The sequence below is a fragment of the Telopea speciosissima genome, chromosome 6 (assembly GCF_018873765.1).
Source record: "Telopea speciosissima isolate NSW1024214 ecotype Mountain lineage chromosome 6, Tspe_v1, whole genome shotgun sequence".
NCBI classification, from domain to species: domain Eukaryota; kingdom Viridiplantae; phylum Streptophyta; class Magnoliopsida; order Proteales; family Proteaceae; genus Telopea; species Telopea speciosissima.
The window spans coordinates 63,513,998-63,533,922 of NC_057921.1; the positions used below are offsets into that span (position 1 = coordinate 63,513,998).

Sequence of the window (19,925 nt, forward strand, 5' to 3'; positions counted from 1 at the left end):
CGCACGATGCGCACAGCAGCGCTCCAGAAATTCCAGAACTTTTTGCAAGGTTATTTAGTGAGGGTGTCGTCTGCACATGGCCGCTGCTGCGCTGCACGATGCGCACAGCAGCGCTCCAGAAATTCCAGAACTTTTTGCAAGGTTATTTAGTGAGGGTGTCGTCTTCTAGGTAGGGATTTCCGCATTAGTCCATTCATCCCAAGCTATCAAAGCTTCAGATTTGTCCCTACCAATAACATTTTTCCAATACTTAAACATTAAATTACAAATAAGGACTACACAAATTTATCCTTGACCTAAACGGCTTTTTTTTTTTTTTGTCGGGGGGGGGGGGGGGTTGGATAGATAACAGAGACCTTCTGTTATCATAGATAGCAGTTGAGTCCTAATTATGTCATCTTATTCACTTGAAGAAATAAGATAACTTCACTCTGTTTCTTTTTCAACTTAGATGCACTTATAAATGCCAAAACAAAGCCAACCAACTTTATTCTATCTTATATCTAGACTCTAGAGACGAGAACAAAGTAGACATGCTACTTCAAGTAGAGATTCATTTTCAGTATATTCCTAAATACGTAATTAAACAGTTAAAAGTCGCAGAGAAGTTTTCATAATCAAGACAGTCAAAAGTGATTCAGAAGGGAAGCGAATCAGAAAAAAAAAAAAAGGTTTTAATAGTTCTCCTCACTTGTTAATAAGGCCAATAAATAGGATAAAACTTGACCATTTTACAAAACCAATGAGAGAGATGACAATGAAAAAAACATTGAAAAGATTTTGATGCAGCATTGTCATTATCAGAGTCCGGTTTCCACCAAGGCTCAAACTTTTCCTTCTTCAATTCATGCTTATATGTGATGTAGATCCCATGACTAGCCCTACACTACCAAAGAAAGAAGAAGAAGAACCAAACTGGTCCAGCGGCAACTGGCCCATCGAATCAGGTTCTAATGGGCCAGGATTGGACCAGCTGGAGCCAGCCCAGCAGAGCTTCTAGAAGACCAAAAAAAAGTGCTGCATGAAATTTGATGCAACTGGTCTTTGACCAGTCAACCTCAGTAGCTGCCTAGTAGTTTCTAATGGTTGTCCTTGCATGTTTAGAAGGGTGGATTTCTATAAAGCCTTTAGTACTTTCTATTTCCAATTAGTTTCTATTTTCAAATTTCTACTAGTTGCTATTTTTTACTTTGTTTTTGTACGCTTGCCTAAGCTATTAAATAGGCAGCCATTGTAATGGAAGAGGACAATGAATCAATGAATGAAATTTTGAGGCAATGCTTGCACTCAACCTTGGGAGGATATTCCCTGTTCAACAGCTGAGATAGCTGTGGGTGAGAGACCCAGGGCTGAGAAAGCCCAACCCCCACCCAACTCTATCTCGAGCTCTTTTCTTTCCTGTGTTTTCTTCTCTGTTGCTGCTATTTGAAGACTGTTGTTTCTCCTTGATCTGAACTGCTGCTGAAACCCTACTGCTGTGCAAGAAGACTCCAGCTTTGCTGCTGTAGTCTGTAGATTAACCCATAAAACCAGCCTTTAGTCCACTTGCGTCTCTGCTGCGACCTGGGTTTCTTCTGCAGAACTCGAATTTCTATTGGTGCTTATTCTAAGTCCTGCTCACTATAGGATTTTAGGGTTTTGCTCTACCCCTAAAGTGGACTGCTCGATCCCTATTTTGACCCCTTCTATTTGTTGCTGCTACTACTTCTGAAACCCTACTGTGAGTATCTAAAGTTCTCTCCCTGTTCAAACATAATTCTCAGATTCGATTGATTACTTTCTTCTACTTAAGTCTAAGTCTGTTTACCTGAGTTCATTGGAGTTTGAAGCCTATTTTGGGACTGTTAACCCCAGTGGACAGTCTACATTAATATGTCCATTCATTCAAGTCTCTCCAACGCCTCACAGACTTGGCCTTCCCCAAAATGACTTTCTTCTATGAAAACCCTGTATCAACACATCCCCAAAGAGCCTCATCATTATTATCACTAGTAACAACAGTTTTCAGACGCCTCAATCTTGCTTCACTTAAAACATTGACAAAATCAGAATCATCTGAAACAAGGACTAAACTTTCAACCAAATTCCTATTCATCGTGTCCACCATATGATTCCTCAATGTAGTATCAGCTGATTGGGGCTTATCTTGATTCTTGAGACAGTCCTAACCCAAGCCTGCCCTCTTCATCTCGTCCGCAAGACCATAACCAACCATTTGGGGTTAAACAACCCTAGCAGCATTCTTATACTTCTCCATCTTCATTGAAAACAGAGAGACTCTGTTTCAATGAATTTTGGGCATCACTGACGAAGAAGAAGAATAAGCAGGGACGGTTGAGGGAAGAAACAAAACCCGATATGGATCCCGAGTGAGAGATTTCACCCATGGGAATAATAACTGGGATTTTACTAGGTGACGTTGTAGGGACTACTGCATAGAAAAGAGTACGAAATCTGAGAAATCCAAACATTACACAGATTCTTCTTCTCTCCTTCTTCGTATTTTACCCAAATCAAGTGAGTTGCAAGAGATTCAACGTAGAAAAAATAAATGTGGACAGCAAAATCGACCATCCACCATGTTCAAAGCTACTATTGCTTGCTCATTCATCGACAAGATTCAGAAATGAAATTAAAGGAGAGAAAAGCAAAGCGTTTGTTTAAATGATTACAGGAGAACGAGAAGATAGTAACAACTGACCGTGCGCAGAAGAACGGTGTTGTAGTTGATTCAGTAAGGAGTTCTCCTCTGTTGGTGGCTCAGGAACCAAGATGTAGCCCATGATTGTAGAAGCGAGCCTTCTGGTTTATTCGCCTAACCCTGTTTCGCAAATGTGAGAACAAAAAAACGTTTTCTGTCCCGAAGCGTGGCCCCTGCGCCGGCACGAGGGATTTTTATGTCTGAACATAAGAACCAAACCATGCTTTTGGACCGAAGACAATCCTTTTTTTTCCATAAAAGAAATGGCCAAGTTTCCCTCCAACCAAAGTCAATGGGATCTCAATCATTGAGTGGCGTCAGCGAGTGGGAATGCGTATCAAGAGAGTATTTTGGAACATACTGACGGTTTTGTTTGAGCTTTACTTTAATTGTCTTGGCTTTTGGAGTTTGGATTTCTTCATCTAAACTTTGGGAGTGTTGTAAGGTTGTTGTGGTAAATCTAATAAACCACTAAGTTTGAGCCCAAACACTTGGGTTTGTGTTGATCTCGTAAAATCGTTGTGAATGTTGATCGAATTGATCACTTTAGTAGAAATTCCAAGAAGATACTTCATGTTAATAGATATTAGCAAGTTGTCGAACCATTCTGAATCCTTGTGTGTCTAACATTGTCTCTCTGTCTTCTTCTCAATTCATTTTCACATACTATAGTTTTTGTAACAATTATTGTGGCTCATCAAAGGTCATTGGATAAACAAGTTTTTTAGTTGTCATTTTTATTCTCTTACTCAATTCTTCCCTTCTTGGGTTGCTTGATCCAAAATTTGTATCAAAGTTTAAAGTTCCATCAAGTTGAAGCTTAAGAAGTTCGAAAGATGGCAACTTCAAGCACCGATCATATAGAGGGTTCTTTCTTTACCCATCCATCCATGTTCAATGGATCCAACTACAACTATTGTAAGAATAGGATGATGATCTTCCTTAAAAGTCTTGATTATGATATTTTAGGAGACAGTGGAGGTAGGATATAAAGTTCTTATAGACTTATAGTCACTATTGAGCAAGATTTGTTGTATGACATGCCGAGATTAATATAGATGAAAAAAGAAAAGAAGAGTTTCACCTTCAACTCCAAAGCAATGAATCAAGCTTTGTAGGCTAAGGCATGAACACGTTTCTATTTGGTCAATCGATTACCAGTAAATAATAATGCTCAAGTAATCAAGCTTTAAACAGGTTATTGACTAATCGAGCTATAAACGGGCTATAAATGATTTATAATCAGCCTACATTGCCTTAAATCGGCTAAACAGACAAGTTATCGATCGGTCACAATATTTAGTTGATCCCAATAGAGCGATTATTGGACTACTACCTTGCACCGTGAACACCCAATTATTAAACGGTCGGTGCACCAGCCTAACATGTTTAGTAATCGATTGGGTCAGTCTCAAGCTTCAATTGGTCAATTCAGGTCAGACCTATCGGTGTGGGCCAACTTTTGACACCCTTAATATCTATGATGCATGCTAGGTTTTCAGATTTTCAGATATTGTTAATACTTTAAATGGCAATTTACACATACCACCCCTGAGGTTTGACGAAAAGATATTTTCATCCCCCAGTTTAGGAAAATTTTGCATATCTCCCTGAGGTTTGTAAACGGTAACAGATAAACCCATTCCATCAGTTCATATGACTAACACTGTTAAAAATTAAACTTGAATTGATGAAATTGCGTTTAGAAAAATAAAATTAAAAAAACACCTGCAACTCATCTTCCCCAATCGATTTTGGGTATGGAAGAACCTACCAAGACCCTCGCCGTCCATTGCTCGATTCAAGCAGAAGTCGAGATTCTCTCAAGTGGAGACGGAAGAAAGGCCTGTTTCACGCCACACCAGAGGAAGGAGCGCAGAAGATGAACAGGGAGAGCAAAAGCGTTTGCTCCGATGCTGGTTCCGGTGCCGACACTGGGAACGACGGTTGTGGAAGATCAGGATGGTGGGAAGGATTGAGCCCTGAGATATTGGCTTTGATTTTTGTTCGAATTCCAGCAGAGGAGTTGGTTCAGGAGGTCCAACTCGTCTGCAAATCATGGCGAGAGACCATCGCTGGTCCTTACTGCTGGACCGACATTGATGTCGAGAAGTGGTGTCGTCGGTGCAGCAGCACCGATGTCACCGATTGTTTAGTTCGTCGTCTTGTCCGTCGTAGCAGAGACTCTGTTCGACTACTCTCCGCTTACAAGCTTGGTGACTCCGGTTTCTCTTACGTCGCCAACTAGTAATTATCGATTTTAATTTTCGTTTTTCATTCATTTTTCATTGGTTCTCTTATTTCTTCAATCTTTCTTAGAAGTTAAGTAACATGGGAAGGAAATACTGGGTTTCAGTTTATTGAGATTTCCATTTCTGGATTTTTCCTTTTGGCGTTCTGCATATGCAGTGGGAGATGCTTGAAGGTATTGAAGATTCCAATGAGCGAGGTGACCGATAGGATAGTGGAGAAACACGCTGAATCGCTCTCAAAAGTGGCGTTATTGGATATCAGTTACTGTTTGAAGATCACTTGCAAAGGTCTTGCTGCTTTGGGGATGCACTGCAAGTCTTTGGTTCGTTTGAGGAGAAACATGCCGCCACCACCACCACCAGAATTGCAGTTTCCTGCAGCACCGGAACCTCAAGTAGACGATGGGGAGGCCATGGTTATTGCCGATTCAATGCCAGGGCTCTGTGAACTTGAGCTTGGATATGGCCGCTTCCGCGACCGTGGTCTCGATGCCATACTGACTAAATGCCAGTCCCTCACTCACCTCGACATACAAGGGTGTTGGAATGTGAAGTTGGAAGGCAATCTTGAGGAGAAGTGTGGTCGTCTCGCCGTCTTCAAGAGCCCTTGGGATGCCAATTTTGATGATTTACCATTGTCTGACGATGGTAGTGATGCTGAAGAGGATGAAGCCTCAGAATTCTCACCTTTGGACTCAGAACAGAGTGATGGATAGCTTACAAGTTCTTCATCTCCTTTTTGGTTTTTTTGACTTTTGGTAAATTAGACTATATTCCTATCCCTGCTCTGTTGAGGGTCTTAGTTCTTGGATTACAATTTTGATCGAGTACTGCTTGAATCGAACTGTGGACGGTGAGGGTATTGGTAGTTTGTTCTATACCTGCAACTCATCTTCTCTGAGGTTTTTTTTTTTTTTTTTTTTTTTTTTTTCTTGTAAGGACAATTCCATCAGTACAAGTCTAATTTTTAATAGTGTTAATCATGAACTCACGGAATGGGCTTATTTGTTACCGTTTGCAAACCTCAGGGAGATACGTAGAATTTTTCAAAATTAGGGGGTGAAAATATCCTTTCGTCAAACTTCAAGGATGGTATATATAAATTTTCATACTTTAAATGCCCTTGGAAAGGTATATCCCACTTTCGACATAGTAAACAAGATTCTTAAATCACGTGGTTAATGAATGCTCCTTAGGAGGAGGAATGCTATGTAAACCACAAGGGATGAATATGACACTGGTGAGTCCAAAGAAGAGGATTCACTAATGAGGGTTTCTAACTTATGCTTCCTAAGCTTTGAAGACTCTAGTGATGAAGAGGTAGGAGATGGTCCCTATTATGAAGAACTGTCAAATACATTATTAAATCCATGGTCCCATAGGATTGAAAAGAGAATCTTCATAAAATATAAGCAAATTAGATATTTTTTTTCAAACCCTATTTGAATACAAGTGTATACTATGAAAACGTAATCAAGAAATTTGGATTGATTTTAAGATTGTTTGACCAAGTCAATCCTATGTAGGACAAATGCGCTGTTAAAATGGTGATTATTATTCGCATGAGAGCCCAGCATTTAGGGCGCGCCTAGGATGTATCTAGCAGTTGAGCTGTATAGCACACATTTTGGCACACACTTAGAGATGTTTATGGCATAGCCCAAATGACGGGATGAATCCTAGGCGTGGTGGGCTCCTTGGAGACGAACTAAATTCTTATTGTTCTGCATTCAGGAGACAAATGAGTTTTGTCAAAAAATTGACCCATTTAGTAGATATTGGATGGTTGGAATTGTCACTTTATGGAATGCTCTTCATGGATTTACATTTACAGGGACTGGGAGTGTGCAACAAAAGATACCTTCATGACTGCCGGCCGGGTTATGGCTATGGTGGGGGAGGAAAGAAGAAACAGAGCAGTTGGTGATTTACCCATTAAAATACGCTAGTATTTGCAGTCGATCCCTCACTGCAGATATGATTAACTGATAAAGAATTGAAAATGCAGAGCACTTCCGCTTCTCTTTTCATTACCTGCCAAATTAAAAGAAAGTCACAAAAGATTCCTCTGTCTCTCTGTTTCGGTGTGACGTAATACGGTAGTCTCTCTTTCGTACAAAGGGAGGGATTTTGTCTGAAAGGGTGTTAACCCACATAAATAAATCTGTCCTTGAACCCAGTTTCGTTAAAAGAAAGAAACCCTTTTCTCCCTAACTGAAATAAAGATTCAAGGGGTAAAGAAGGATGTGGAAGTCAATGGTAGTCATGGCGTTGGTACTCTGGTTGTCTTTGTTGTTTTGTAGCATCAGTCGCAGCATCAGAAGCTCCAGCAGCTCCAGAAGCTCCTTCCCCAATTTTCACTCGTTCTTCTTCCTTAATTTCACTGTATGTTTGAGAAAGTACAGTACTTGTAGAACAAATTACAGATATCAGAACTCAACAACCACCTCTCTCTAACGTTTTCTGTGATTCTTTTTAAATAAGGGTACACTAATTGTGCGAAATTTGCAGGAAAACAGGAGGGTTTCGATCTCCAGCATTGGTATGGTGGAGGGTTTAGTACCAGATCAGAGGGTGAAACAGAGTCATAATATTGTGGGTCTAGTGGTAGAGGAGTTCATCTTTGCTGCAAACTCGGTTCCTTTCAATAGCTGTCATGCCTCCACTATCGTTGAGGTGATGGAGATGATACTTGTCTTCATCTTTCCCCCAATTTTTAATTTTTTTCAAATGTTTTGGTCCAAAGAGATGATGTTGATGATGTTTGCTGGTCTTTATAGGTTAAGAAAGATCTTTTTCTTGTTGCCTACTTTGGTGGTTCTCACGAGGGAGCACCTGATGTGAAAATTTGGTTGCAGACTTACAAGGTAAGACATAGATTACTGTCCGCATTTCGATATCCTTCATTTTTTACCCGGGGGGGGGGGGTGTCTTTCTTTATTTTTCTTTTAATTGATCTTTCAGTTTGATTGTTGTTCTTGTTTAGGATGGCTCATGGCATCCTCCTATTGTGGTCGATGAAGAACCTGATGTGCCAATGTGGAATCCTGTACTATTCAAGCTTCCATCAAATGAATTGCTACTGTTCTATAAGATTGGTCAGGAGGTCCAGAAGTGAGTTTTAGTTTTCAACCGTTCACTGCATTCTGTGATTACTTTTTTATTATTGGTATTCGGTATTCTCATCTCAAAATCCCTAATTATTAATTATTTTTTATTAAGTAAATGGACCTCAACTGTCTTACAAGATGCAGATATGAAATCCATGATCAAACTCATGATGAAGCTATTAGTATAATGTTCATACAGAGAATATTCTTTGGAAGTTTCACTTTTTCGGCCAATAAAACTGATTTGCTTATGTAACCGTTGGTCTTGGAATTGCTCTGTTGTAAAACAAGATAGAGGCTTTGTGCTATATTGAATTTGAGAGGAGTTAAGCATTTCTTCTAGGTTAAAAAGTTGAAAACTGTAGACATTTATCTTGGTTGCTTCTATGATAGTTGAATAAATGTGATTCTTTTTGTATGTTCAAAGTGCCTGGATTTTATATTAATCATGGAAGAAGAGTGGATTAGACAGTCATGAATCCCTGTGTAGTACATTGTCACAAATCCCAAAATGGATTGGAATTTCTCCAGTCAGATGATGGTCTTCTTATCAATCTTTCTTGTACTTCAACATTCTTTATCTTGGTTTTCTATATTCAACTTAGACAAAAATACAGAGTAATAATTTTGTCATTTTTACTTAATGAATAACAGAATACTTATATTAGATACAATGGAAAGTCAAACGACCCTCGTAGAGGCTTGTCATCTTTATATACATCAATTATTTAAGACTCCCACACACTGTGGCCAAGCCAAGTATACATTTTTGCTCCATGTATAACCCCTTTAGCTACTCATCTGCCAGGGCATTTCATGATTTTGGGTTCACTGCAAGGAGGTGTTCATCAAGGTTGATGCATGATTCCTACTCTTGATGAGTCAAATCTCCACAACCCATCTTCAGTTGTGGACATCCGCTGCTAAGTGCTAATAATAACCATCAAGTTTTTCAATTATAACTGAATTCATACCCAACAGGGAGATAAACTGCAACCAAAATTCTGATGCCCTCAACTCTGCATCATTTTTATCTTCTATTTGAACCAACACAATACAACAAGATTTTTCCTTGTTTGTCTTGGATTGCTCCCCAAATCTGTGCTGGTAGAATATAACTTAGTCATTTTTTCACAGAATATTGAAGTTTCCAAGGAGAAATCTCCTACACCCCTGCCCCCTCACTCTTTATTATTATTATTATTTTAATTTTTCCCTGTTTGTTAAGGAGGATGATTAGCTTAGTCTAGTTTTATTAATTAAGAAAACAGTACTACACCCTAGTGAGGGGTGAAAGGGAAGGATGTAGCGGCCTTATTCTTGGAATAGCTACTATATACCAAACTTGACAACGTCAGCAGCCTGAAGTATACTTTAGTGTGTCTGTGTGTTGAGTAGATCCAACCTGCATTCCCACAGTAAAAAAAAATGACACATCTTGATTGACCATGGAGCCAGCATGTTGATTACCTTACCTGTATGTATGTGATAATGTGATTCTCAGAAAGCCATCTATCTCAAGTTAATTGGTACACTATTACCAGTTTACCAGATTCCTTGGTCCTCTTTGAACCGAATCTCATTCGTTGGATAGCTCAAACTGTATCGAATTTCATTTCATGGATAATTCAACCTGTATAGAAACCTTATGAACAAAGGTATCACTAGTCATCTTAACTCACTGACTTCCTTTGCTTGGATACCTTGAAACTTAAGCAATGGTAATTCACCTGGGGTACTCAAGGAAGCACTGACTTACAATTATTAAAATTTGAAGTTGTTGCTAATTTGACTTCAATACGAGATTGCTGCTACATTCTCCAGTAGTGCAATTATGCCTCTTCTTTTGCATCTATTATCCTTTCCCAGGGACTGAATTAAGATTCTAGGTAGGACTCAATAGAATATGGAAATTTCAACGATAAAGAATGAGGTTCTTAGCAAACAGATTAGGGAAGCAAAAGTCAACTTCATGCCCTGTCTTTGAGAAGTGAGAAATACTTATCATTTTAGGCTCCCAAATCCATGTCCTTACTGGTTTGCCTGGTTTTTTTTGCTCAATATTTTGTGAACTAATATGCTGTCTTTCTTTTTCTGTTGGAAAACCTTAGTTTGCCAAAATTTGGCTGCTATGCAAGCCCTAAAAGTTGTATATATTCTTAAATCTGGTTGGTTGTCTTCATGACATGATGTTCTCCATTTATCCTGGACTGCTCCAGAGCATAGCATAGAATAGCCTTAGTTGTTTTTTGGGAAAACAAGTATTTAAGGTTGTCAAACCCTTATCCCAACCGACTAACCTGACCAGGACAACCAATCAAGATCGAGAGTCTGACTGAGCATTTAATACGTTGTTAGGTCTTGGCTTGAGGATTGAAGACTGATTAATTAACCGGCTGGCCTCTAAGTGTCTAACCTGCCTAGGATGATGGGACCAACCAATTAGACCGAATGCACCAATATGACAAATTTTGACTGATTAAGACCTATTCAGGGCCAATTAATCTGTTATAGACCACACTATAGGATGAAAGATGGCTTAACTGGTTGGGCAGTCGATCCTCAGACAGAATACAGCTTGATTGACCGAGACTGACAGACAAATTAATATATGGTTTCAGTGTGGCATCCCCGAGACCAGTCGGTTAGTTGGTCAGTCTTGATCTCGACCCAATAAGCAGGGTACCAAATCAAGATAAACTGAACCCGATTGATTTACACCCTTACAATTACTCCATCTTGCAACCCATGACAGTCAACCACACGTTTGTATACTCTGCTAATGTTTGTTGCTGTGATAATGAAACTTGAGCTGAAGCTCATAAAGAACTCATTTGTATATACACCAATCTGCATTTTCATTTGTCATGCTCACTGGTATCAAATCAATTTTTCAGATGGAGTGGATGCAGGAAGCGGTCATTAGATGGAGGTATCACTTGGATGGAAAGGGAACAACTTCCACCTGGAATAATAGGACCCAGCAAGAATAAGGTAGAACATGAATTCATTCTCCAGTACATTATCTGTGATATATAATGGAACTTAAATCTAGATATAAGGTGTTCAGACAAATCCGTGTTTAATCCTTCTTTCTCAGCCTATCTTACTGGAGGATGGACGCTTGCTCTGTGGATCTTCTGTGGAAAGTTGGAACTCTTGGGGTGCATGGATAGAGGTACTTAACTTAAAAATATACTCTCACACTCATCAATTCCAGGAAGTATGTTTCCCTAATGATAATGGGAAGAAAAATAAGAAACAATGTGTATGGACATTTGAGTTTACATGTCATACAACTCACACTGCTCGTAGGTCACAGCAGATGCAGGACAATCATGGAGGAAATTTGGACCAATATTTATAGAGAATGAATCTCTCAGTGTGATCCAACCAGTTCCCTACATGACTGCAAATGGGACATTACGTGTTCTTCTGCGATCTTTTGAAGGAATAGGTAGAATTTTTATGTCAGAATCCTATGATGGTGGTATGACCTGGAGTTATGCAAAGCCTACAGAACTCCCGAACCCAAATTCAGGTTGATAACTCTCACTAGTTGTTGTTTCCTGCATCAAATAAGCTAATACTATTTTCTTTTACCTGAGCTTGTTAACTGGTTTATGCTTTGGTATCTATTAACTAGGAATTGATGGGGTTAAATTGAATGATGGGCGTATATTACTTGCATACAACACAATCTCAAGAGGCGTTCTCAAAGTAGCCATCTCGTCAGATGATGGTGACTCCTGGAATGAGATGGTAACATTAGAGGATAATTTGGAAATGGAATTCTCTTATCCTGCTGTAATCCAAGCCAGTGATGGATTTGTTCATATCACCTACACATATAACAGGACACAGATTAAGGTATCCTGCTTGGTTTTAAATTGTTAAGCTTCAATGTCATTATTCTTGTTACTTTTCAATCATTTCATCTGTGTTATTATTACCTGTTCTCAAAGGGGTTACTGTAACCACTTTCTCTCCTTTTTGCAGCATGTTGTTCTCAACCCCAACTAATTTTTAGCATCTTTGCCGCTGGAGCTTTAAGAGGAGAAGGGGGGGGGGGGGGGGGGTTACTGTACCATGAAGATGATAGCCAATCATTTACTAATTTCATACAATTCTTTTTCTTTTCAATAGTATATAAATCAAATTTATAGTTATAATTGGCACCATTTTTTTAATTTATTTTTTTTGGATTTTAGGGCTCTGCAGGGAGAGTTGAACTCATCACCTCTAAATAGTGAGATCTGCCCGCCACACCAATGGCGGTGTAAATGATGGTATCATCCACATGGTTAGAGTGAAAGAAAAAAAATAAAATAAAGAACCCCATAAGTGAGGGAAATAGTATGGAAAAGTTTTTCCCTTCAATAATATACCCCCCACATTTTTAGCTCTCAATAAAGTTCATTTTTCTGCTGGATTTTCAAGCTTTGTGTTCCACTTGGCCGACTCCTTTTGGGTTAGAATTGAACGATTTGTAAGGGACCTTGAGATATATGCCAGTCTACAACTTAGCCCCATTAGCAGGCGGCAGATATTTATGATGTCCATAAATTTCATAATTAAGATGCTGTCCAGAAAAACTACTTTGGCTCCAATTTTGTTGCAAGGGAAGTGAAGCTAACTTAATTTAAAAGAGCTGTCTAGAGTCGACATGAAAGTAAAATTGATCTAAATTTTAAAAAATTAGTAATCCAACCCTACTAAGCTGTCTATTTAATGGGGATTTTTCTTATTAATATCCCCAAGGTGTTAAATATTTGTTCTTTTTTCTGTATGATATTTTTTTCCAATAATGAGAAAATTAGTGTCACTTCACAGGTATACTCGAAGAATACTCGAAGAATATGTATAATAATGACACCTTTTGATAATGATATGTTCACTTCTACCCAAAAAAAAAATGACTTGTCCACTATCAATTTTTAAAAAAAAATATTTTTATAACTCTATCTTAAAAATCTTTTAAGATTAAGATAAGCGACAATTAAAAGAAGTGACAAATTCCAACACTATCCTTATCTGCTGTAAAGGGCATGAGCTTAGACCCATTACTGTCCAATTCCCACCTTTGATACCAATCTATCGTGGAGCCCCCCTCAAACTCAAGTTTTACTTGGCCCAAAGTGGCCATTAGCCAATAAGCCAAACATACGAAGCTACTGACCCAGAAAAACCAAACTCTTAACAACCTCTCCTTCCCAGGCGTAACCCAATCGAAAAACAACCTAAGTTTTAAATCTCTCCCTCTCCCCTTACTCATTCCATCCCAACTCCACCCCTGGCAAGCATTTGGGATTTCTCATTGAATCAAATTCCAACAGAAGTATAAGAATATTCATTCCTTGATAAACAGTATTTTTTCCATTTTTCCTTCTGCACACATACTGCACAGGAGGATTTTAGAAAGAAAATTTTTTTTTGCTGCACACGAAGACTTGAACAGCCAGAACATTACACAAAACGAGAATTCCTCCAAACATGGACAAGTCCCTCAAAACCCATTTTACATATTATGTTTCACTATAATAAATATAAGTAGCGAACAGAACATAACCGATCATGAAACCTCAAATTTTGAAAAAAGTTCGGTAGGATCTTTAACCTCAAAACCCATTTTCTATACCTTCTTATTTGATGTCTTGTTTTAAATTTCCTTAGAAAATTTGCAATCGATTTTATTCCATTAGAGCTCCAAATTTTGATCTTGTTGTCATGTTGCTTTTCTCGGTAAATGTTCTAGAAAGGTTTGGGCTGATGAGGTGTTGAAATTGAGAACGGATAGGTGGTGTAGTACACCTATTCCAAATCTCTCAATCACCATATTTTCTGATTTCTCAGTCTCTTATGTCGAATGTTGTTGCACTTACCATCCTCTTGTCATATTGGAAAACGTTAATTGATGAATATCTGATCTTCAGCTATGAAATATTGCTTCTTTGTACGTTACCCAGCCATTTGCCTGCTTCGGATCATTGTACCGTCATTATAGGTGATGATTGAGAACCCTTTTTTTTTTTTTTTTTTTTTTTTTTTCTAGAAGGGCTATGAGTGCCTCAATTATTATGTATAGTAAAATTAGTAATAAATTTTTTTTGGGGGGGACTGAATTATAATCTTCTTGGCAACGCAAGCATGGTAGAAGCCAAAGACAGAATGGGTTTGGAAGACCTGCTGCAGTTAATTAGCAGAAGGACCGAGTTGGCCTTTGTCTGATGAATTGTTTTTCTAGCCAGGAAGGCTAAGGCTGGACCAGGTGGGTATATTTAGGAGTTCAGGGGGACTTTGAATTGGGATATCAGTCATGTTGTAAGTAATCAGTTAATTTTAAATTTTCTTTTATTTTCATTAAAAAAAAAGGACAATTTTCCCTTCCAACCCACACAATACAATAACAGAAAGATGAGTTTTTTAACTACTTCAAGAAATTCCTGTGAGATAGCGGGATTGTTTGAGGCCCTCATTTAAAGCACAATATCACAGCAGAAGAAGATAAAAAGTCATAATTCAAATAAAATGCTCCAGTAAATGAAGAACGAAATACCCAAAAGCTAAGTAGCAATTGGTCCAGACAAACAAAACTGTTCCTCTCCCTCTTTAATCTAACTATGAATATGTCCTACCCATCATGAGCGTAGGCAGGAATTCTGGCCACCGGAACTTGCAGGCACGAACCCTACGCCACCAGGGTACTAGCGGTAGTAGACTCACTGAAAATAAAAGAAAATTCTCAGTTGAATAAAAGTACATTATAGCATAAATTAATATTTGTCAATACAAGATAAAGATAATCCCTAAAATACATTAAAATCTGCAAATGCAAGAGAAGTTAAGATCCTGGAAACGAAATGTACCCAAAAGTGGAAATATAACAGAGACTGGCAACTTCACACCACTGATAATAAAACATGAATCAAGAACAATTTTTTTGATTGGTTTTCACCAGACCCAATAAAAAAAATTGATCTAATGAACATTTCTGTATTTATTTGTACAGTCAAACTTAAAGTTGAATTTCAATAGAAAATATTTAAACAAACCCAACCATACCAAGCCAGGGTTTGTGTTAAGAGAGAATCCCTCAAGGCTACGGCTAGTTGCAAGGGAAATTGAAGGGGAATGGAAGGAAAGTGAAAATTTTCAAACCTAAAAAAGAAACTTTTGTAACCATTACCCCTACCATATTTAGAAATGATACATTTTACATGTAATTAATATTTTAACTTTTTAAACCAAAGGGATTTGGATGCAAAGTAAACTGAAACTTAATAATCAAACGAAACCTCAATTAAAACAACTTTTTCCCTTTCTTCTCCTACAAACCTCCAGTACGGAGTTCAGAAAGACCATCTGAACCAAATCCATTGCACAATAATACCCTATGATCCAATGCATCCAAACATTACTTTCTTCCTCCATGAGCACAACACTCCACCAACCCCACTCAGACATAAAAGCAAAAAAATATGTACAAAACATTATAATCAACAGATAACAGTTACCCACAGAGAATTATTTCTTGTTAAATCCAAAGTTCTGAGAACAGACTCATAGCCAAACAGGTCAGCAATCCAAATAGAAGACTTGTCTAGTATAACAAATCCCATTGACCCTAGCTAATCCATTATCTCTTGGGTATAATTTCTATCATTCCATTATGCTTGGTCAAACATTTTCTAACTCCCCTACTCCGAAGTTTTTTTCTGATTCCACCAGAAGAGCAAACTTCCACCTCTCATTTTTCCCTGAGAATTCAAAAAACCAGAATTAACTCCGGTCCCCTCCCCTCCTCTTCCACACCCTACGCCCCACCTCGTCCCCCTCCCCACCAACTCGCATGTCATTCCCTGCAACTCCCAGCCAACCCCAACTACCCATCCCACCCCTTCTTTCCTGCCCCACAATGCAGATCCAGGATTCTAAAAACCAAACTTGGATCCCTTATGGGCCCATTAAACAATTAAGATCCAAGTACAAGAAGTGATGCCAATTTTGTACTTAATAAAGTCAAACTAACAAGGAAAAGGAATAAATAGTGGATAACAATTAACAACCTGTCAATGATGCTCAAGGAGTTCAGCAATAGTGTGGAGTAGGATCGGGAAAGTTTAGGAGATCTAGAGGTGGGTAGGAGGGGAGTTGCAGAGGGGGTTGGGAGTGGGAGTGGGAGTGGGAGTGGGATTGGGTGAAGGGAGGTGTGGGGAAGGTTTCCTGTGTTTCAGTGACTCTATGGGTTGTGCAAGAAAGAGGGGGGAGTAAACCCCAATTCAGGAAAATAGAGAGAAGGGAACAGAGAATGATTCAAAGGAAGGGATCTTCAATGGGGTGAAGCCATGATGCCCCAACTATTTCTTGGAGTCTCAGACTACGTCTTCGGCTCAAGTGACAAAGGCCAACCTGGCAGCCTCAAAAGCATGCTAATAACATTTAAAACCGTTTAAACCGAAACAATTTATAAACGGTTCGATTTTACTATCTGAAACCGTTTATTAAATGGTTCAATAACGGTTCCTATCTAATTTACTCTAGACCGAATCAAACCATGTAATTGCTTATAAACCGTTTAACACCCTTACTCAAGATACACAATAATTTATATAATTTGGTTTAAATGGTTTAAACCAAACCATTTCATAAACTATCTGTCGAGTTCGGTTTAAATGGTACGGTTCGGTTTGGTTTTGACACCCTTAGGACTGAGGTGGGGGAGGGAAATACAAAGGATGGGACGGCAGAGGTGGGGGCTCAGAGGGCAGGGTCGGAGGTGGGGTAGTGGGGGTGGCGGGCAACGGTGGGCTGCCGGAGGGGCCTATAGAAGGGGGCTCAGTGGACCAAAGGTAATTCAGGGATTTTGAATTACCAAGGGAGAAAAAGAGATGGAACTTTGCTTTCCTGGGGGAATCAAAAAGGTTGTTTGAGTAATATAGGGCAAGTATTGGGGAGTGAGTGATTTTCCCATCTCTTATTCCTTTAAATAAAATAAAATTTTAAAAAAAATCTCAAAAATCTTGTAAGAAGTCAAGGAAAATAGAACCAAAATTCTGAATCGATAAAGATATTGGGAACCCAATATTCCAATTAAAGAACCTTATAAAAAATAAAGTTAAAGACCGTCAATATCTTATGTGGTCAAGTACTGCTGAAATGCTTTGAACTCTAAGGGCAGAAAGAGAGTTCCAATTGTTCATCAGATATTGTTTAACATGCTCAATGGAAAGAGAAAATCTCAAAAGCTACTTGGAGAAATTACAATGTGGTTAAGTACTGCAGAAAAGCTTTGAACCTTTGGGGCAGTAAGGGAGTTCCAATTGCTCATCAGAAATTGTTCAACATGTTTGGTGGAAAGAGAAAAGCTCAAAAGTTAGTGCCTGAAGTGTTCAGATTGACTTTTGGAATACTCATTCTCAAACCTAGCCCCTGAAGTGTTCATATTGACATTTGGAATACTCATTCTCAAACCTACACCCATCATCCAGGGTATAGAACAAGTCTCTCCATTGCTCGAGGACTCCTAGAGAGAGTGGGTCAATGATGCCCAAGGGGCTATTACAAATAAATGCTTAGTCAAAGTGAAAGACAACCAACTGGGTTCCTAAACCCAGATCAGAGAGAGAGAGAGAATATATCAAAACACCACCAGAAAAGGGTATATATGTTCCATATACACTCAGTCCTTTGTGAGACATGAAGCAATCAAGCAACAACATCCATCTTCAACATACACCTCGGCTACATATCCTACATTTGTCTTTTCACCCTTTCAAGTCAACCACAAAAATAAGTGCAGTGAAGTAGACAATCCATTCGTGACTCAGATTGACAACTGGGAAAATAAGGATTGACATGTTGACAGAAATGAAACTAAAGGTAACAAAGCCGATAGAATACAATAGTTTTGCAAACTTTCATTCAAAGGCCCGCAAGTTACCCATTTGATCAAACCAAATTTAATTAACCGTTCTATTTGAGAGAAGCCATTAGATAATAGCTTAAAATATTCCACAAACAAATTCTAGATAATGGACTAGGAGATCATAAAGAACAACATGTGAGAACCTAAAAGCAACAATTAGAAATAAAAAAACTCACAATAAAAGTGAAAATATAATAATCACTTATCAATAGCATATGTCAATCAATGTAACTAAAAAAGCAGACTCACTATTTCCAGACTGGTGGGAGTTTTTTTGTTCGCTTGTAGTAGCGGGCGAGTCGGTGAATCCTGCTCTCTACGAGAATCAATCTAAATTTAGAATCTTTATCCTTCCTATTTCTCTCAAGATGTTTCCGGATCGCAACGGCTTTCTTAATCAGATGGTACAGATCCTCGGGGATTTCAGGGGCAAGGCCTAATTAAAACAATGCAATTAGAGATCGAAACCACAAGTTTACAATTTTCCAATATAATAAAACCATTAAAACCAAGATAGATAAAGTACGAAGGAACAAACCATGAGCCTTCAGTATACGTAGGATCTTGCTTCCAGTAACGCTCCTAACCTGAGCAATACCGTGAGAGTCTCGAAGAATCACACCAATCTGAGAAGGGGTCAACCCCTTCTTCGCGAACTTGCAAATGTTATCTTCCACCTAAAGCACCAAAATCGAATCATTCAGAATAGAAAAACTGTAGTGCGGTTTAGAGTTTAGTAACATTGATAAGGAATGCAGAAAATGAGGATCGTAAGATTGCTCACATCCTGTCCTGATATCTTCAGCCAACTAGGTGGTGTCCTCTTATAGGGTAAAGCTGATGCAGAGATACCCTTACTGTAACAAAAACAAAAACCAACAAAAATATAAATGCAATTGAAGCTCAGTGATACTAGGAAGAACATGAAAGAAATCCCAATTCAAGCTGTAACCAGAGAAATCTCAGTTTCTCAAGAAGGGAGGGAAGCATACCCACGACTGTGCATACGACCCATGGTTGCGACGTTTCAGGTGAGGCTCTCCTTCGTCTTTCTCTACCTCCTTCAAACCTAAGTGCTAACACGAGCCTGAAATTCTGAAACCCTAGCAACACAACCAACACTACGATACTAGGGTTTTTATCGCAATGTTATTAGGAATTACAATAAGACCCTCTCAGTTTTTTACAAATACACCCTTAATCTCTTCTTATATTCACTATTTGTGGCGCAATGGCCCCACCTAATATTAGGCCACATGGTATATCGCTGCTTTTAACCTTATGAATAGGTAGGGTTCACCCTAATTAGTCATATGTATAATTTGATGGTTTAATTCAACCATATTATTGAAATTCTATTGCATTATTCCCGTATTTTCAATGATCTCTATCTTTTACCTCTTCTACCATCCTATGAAATCACATCTTTACCCTCTATTGTGGGAGGAGAGATAAACACAACTACATGCTAGCATAGACTACGCAATCAGACATAAAACTCAATTCTTTATCATTTTTTGTAAACTTACAAGCATAGTTCAAAATTTCCAATGGTTTTTTTTTTTTTTTTTTTTTTTATGAAAAACAAAAGATATATTACTAAAGCAAAGGTAGATATACAATATTCTTGGATTAAGCATACTTAGCAAGGTTCGTGACTATAGCTATACAAAAAGGGTCTCCTTGCTTATCAAACACTATTTCTTGAGTCATATCAGAGATATACATTAAATCCTTAATACAATACCAGGGCCAAAAAGATTTAGTTGGAGATGGAAGAATATCAGTGATGTGTGGATTGGAGCACCATACTTTTTTAACCTTCAACCCCATGCTAGCAGCATGGTCTAGGCCTGATCGAATACCAAAAATTTCAGGTCCCATATCATTAGTAGTACTTATATAACTTGTAGCAAGAAAGGTGAATTTGCCATCTT

At 38.5% G+C, this 19,925-nt stretch overlaps 3 protein-coding genes across 3 annotated transcripts; 2 read left to right on the plus strand and 1 right to left on the minus strand.

The window, feature by feature from the left end:
• Positions 1-4,583: 4,583 nt before the first annotated feature.
• On the plus strand, positions 4,584-5,704 carry LOC122666039 (F-box protein FBW2-like). Its single transcript, XM_043862155.1, has 2 exons — positions 4,584-4,948; positions 5,111-5,704. The coding sequence occupies exons 1-2, from the start codon at positions 4,584-4,586 to the stop codon at positions 5,667-5,669; spliced, it is 924 nt and encodes a 307-aa protein (XP_043718090.1). The 3' UTR covers positions 5,670-5,704.
• A 1,320-nt stretch (positions 5,705-7,024) lies between these two features.
• Positions 7,025-12,120, plus strand: LOC122664105. The gene is made up of 9 exons (XM_043859803.1): positions 7,025-7,306; positions 7,463-7,629; positions 7,734-7,820; positions 7,940-8,067; positions 10,961-11,057; positions 11,164-11,241; positions 11,379-11,604; positions 11,710-11,933; positions 12,063-12,120. The coding sequence occupies exons 1-9, from the start codon at positions 7,198-7,200 to the stop codon at positions 12,084-12,086; spliced, it is 1,140 nt and encodes a 379-aa protein (XP_043715738.1). The 5' UTR covers positions 7,025-7,197; the 3' UTR covers positions 12,087-12,120.
• A 2,439-nt stretch (positions 12,121-14,559) lies between these two features.
• Positions 14,560-19,141, minus strand: LOC122664107 (40S ribosomal protein S13). Its single transcript, XM_043859804.1, has 5 exons — positions 18,981-19,141; positions 18,773-18,845; positions 18,527-18,665; positions 18,238-18,424; positions 14,560-14,785 (listed from the first exon to the last, which is right to left on the minus strand). The coding sequence occupies exons 1-5, from the start codon at positions 19,001-19,003 to the stop codon at positions 14,752-14,754; spliced, it is 456 nt and encodes a 151-aa protein (XP_043715739.1). The 5' UTR covers positions 19,004-19,141; the 3' UTR covers positions 14,560-14,751.
• Between the last annotated feature and the right edge of the window lie 784 nt (positions 19,142-19,925).

Excerpts from the sequence above, each read along its gene's own strand:
- LOC122664105 (XM_043859803.1), top strand. The coding sequence starts at position 7,198 with ATGTGGAAGTCAATGGTAGTCATGGCGTTGGTACTCTGGTTGTCTTTG. Across the intron at positions 11,058-11,163 it reads TAGGACCCAGCAAGAATAAG|CCTATCTTACTGGAGGATGG; the intron begins GTAGAACATGAA and ends CTTCTTTCTCAG. Across the intron at positions 11,934-12,062 it reads ATAACAGGACACAGATTAAG|CATGTTGTTCTCAACCCCAA; the intron begins GTATCCTGCTTG and ends TCCTTTTTGCAG.
- LOC122664107 (XM_043859804.1), bottom strand. The coding sequence starts at position 19,003 with ATGGGTCGTATGCACAGTCGTGG. Across the intron at positions 18,666-18,772 it reads TGAAGATATCAGGACAGGAT|GTGGAAGATAACATTTGCAA; the intron begins GTGAGCAATCTT and ends TTGGTGCTTTAG. Across the intron at positions 14,786-18,237 it reads CTCCCACCAGTCTGGAAATA|TGAGTCTACTACCGCTAGTA; the intron begins GTGAGTCTGCTT and ends TTTTATTTTCAG.
- LOC122666039 (XM_043862155.1), top strand. The coding sequence starts at position 4,584 with ATGAACAGGGAGAGCAAAAGCGTTTGCTCCGATGCTGGTTCCGGTGCC. Across the intron at positions 4,949-5,110 it reads TTCTCTTACGTCGCCAACTA|TGGGAGATGCTTGAAGGTAT; the intron begins GTAATTATCGAT and ends CTGCATATGCAG.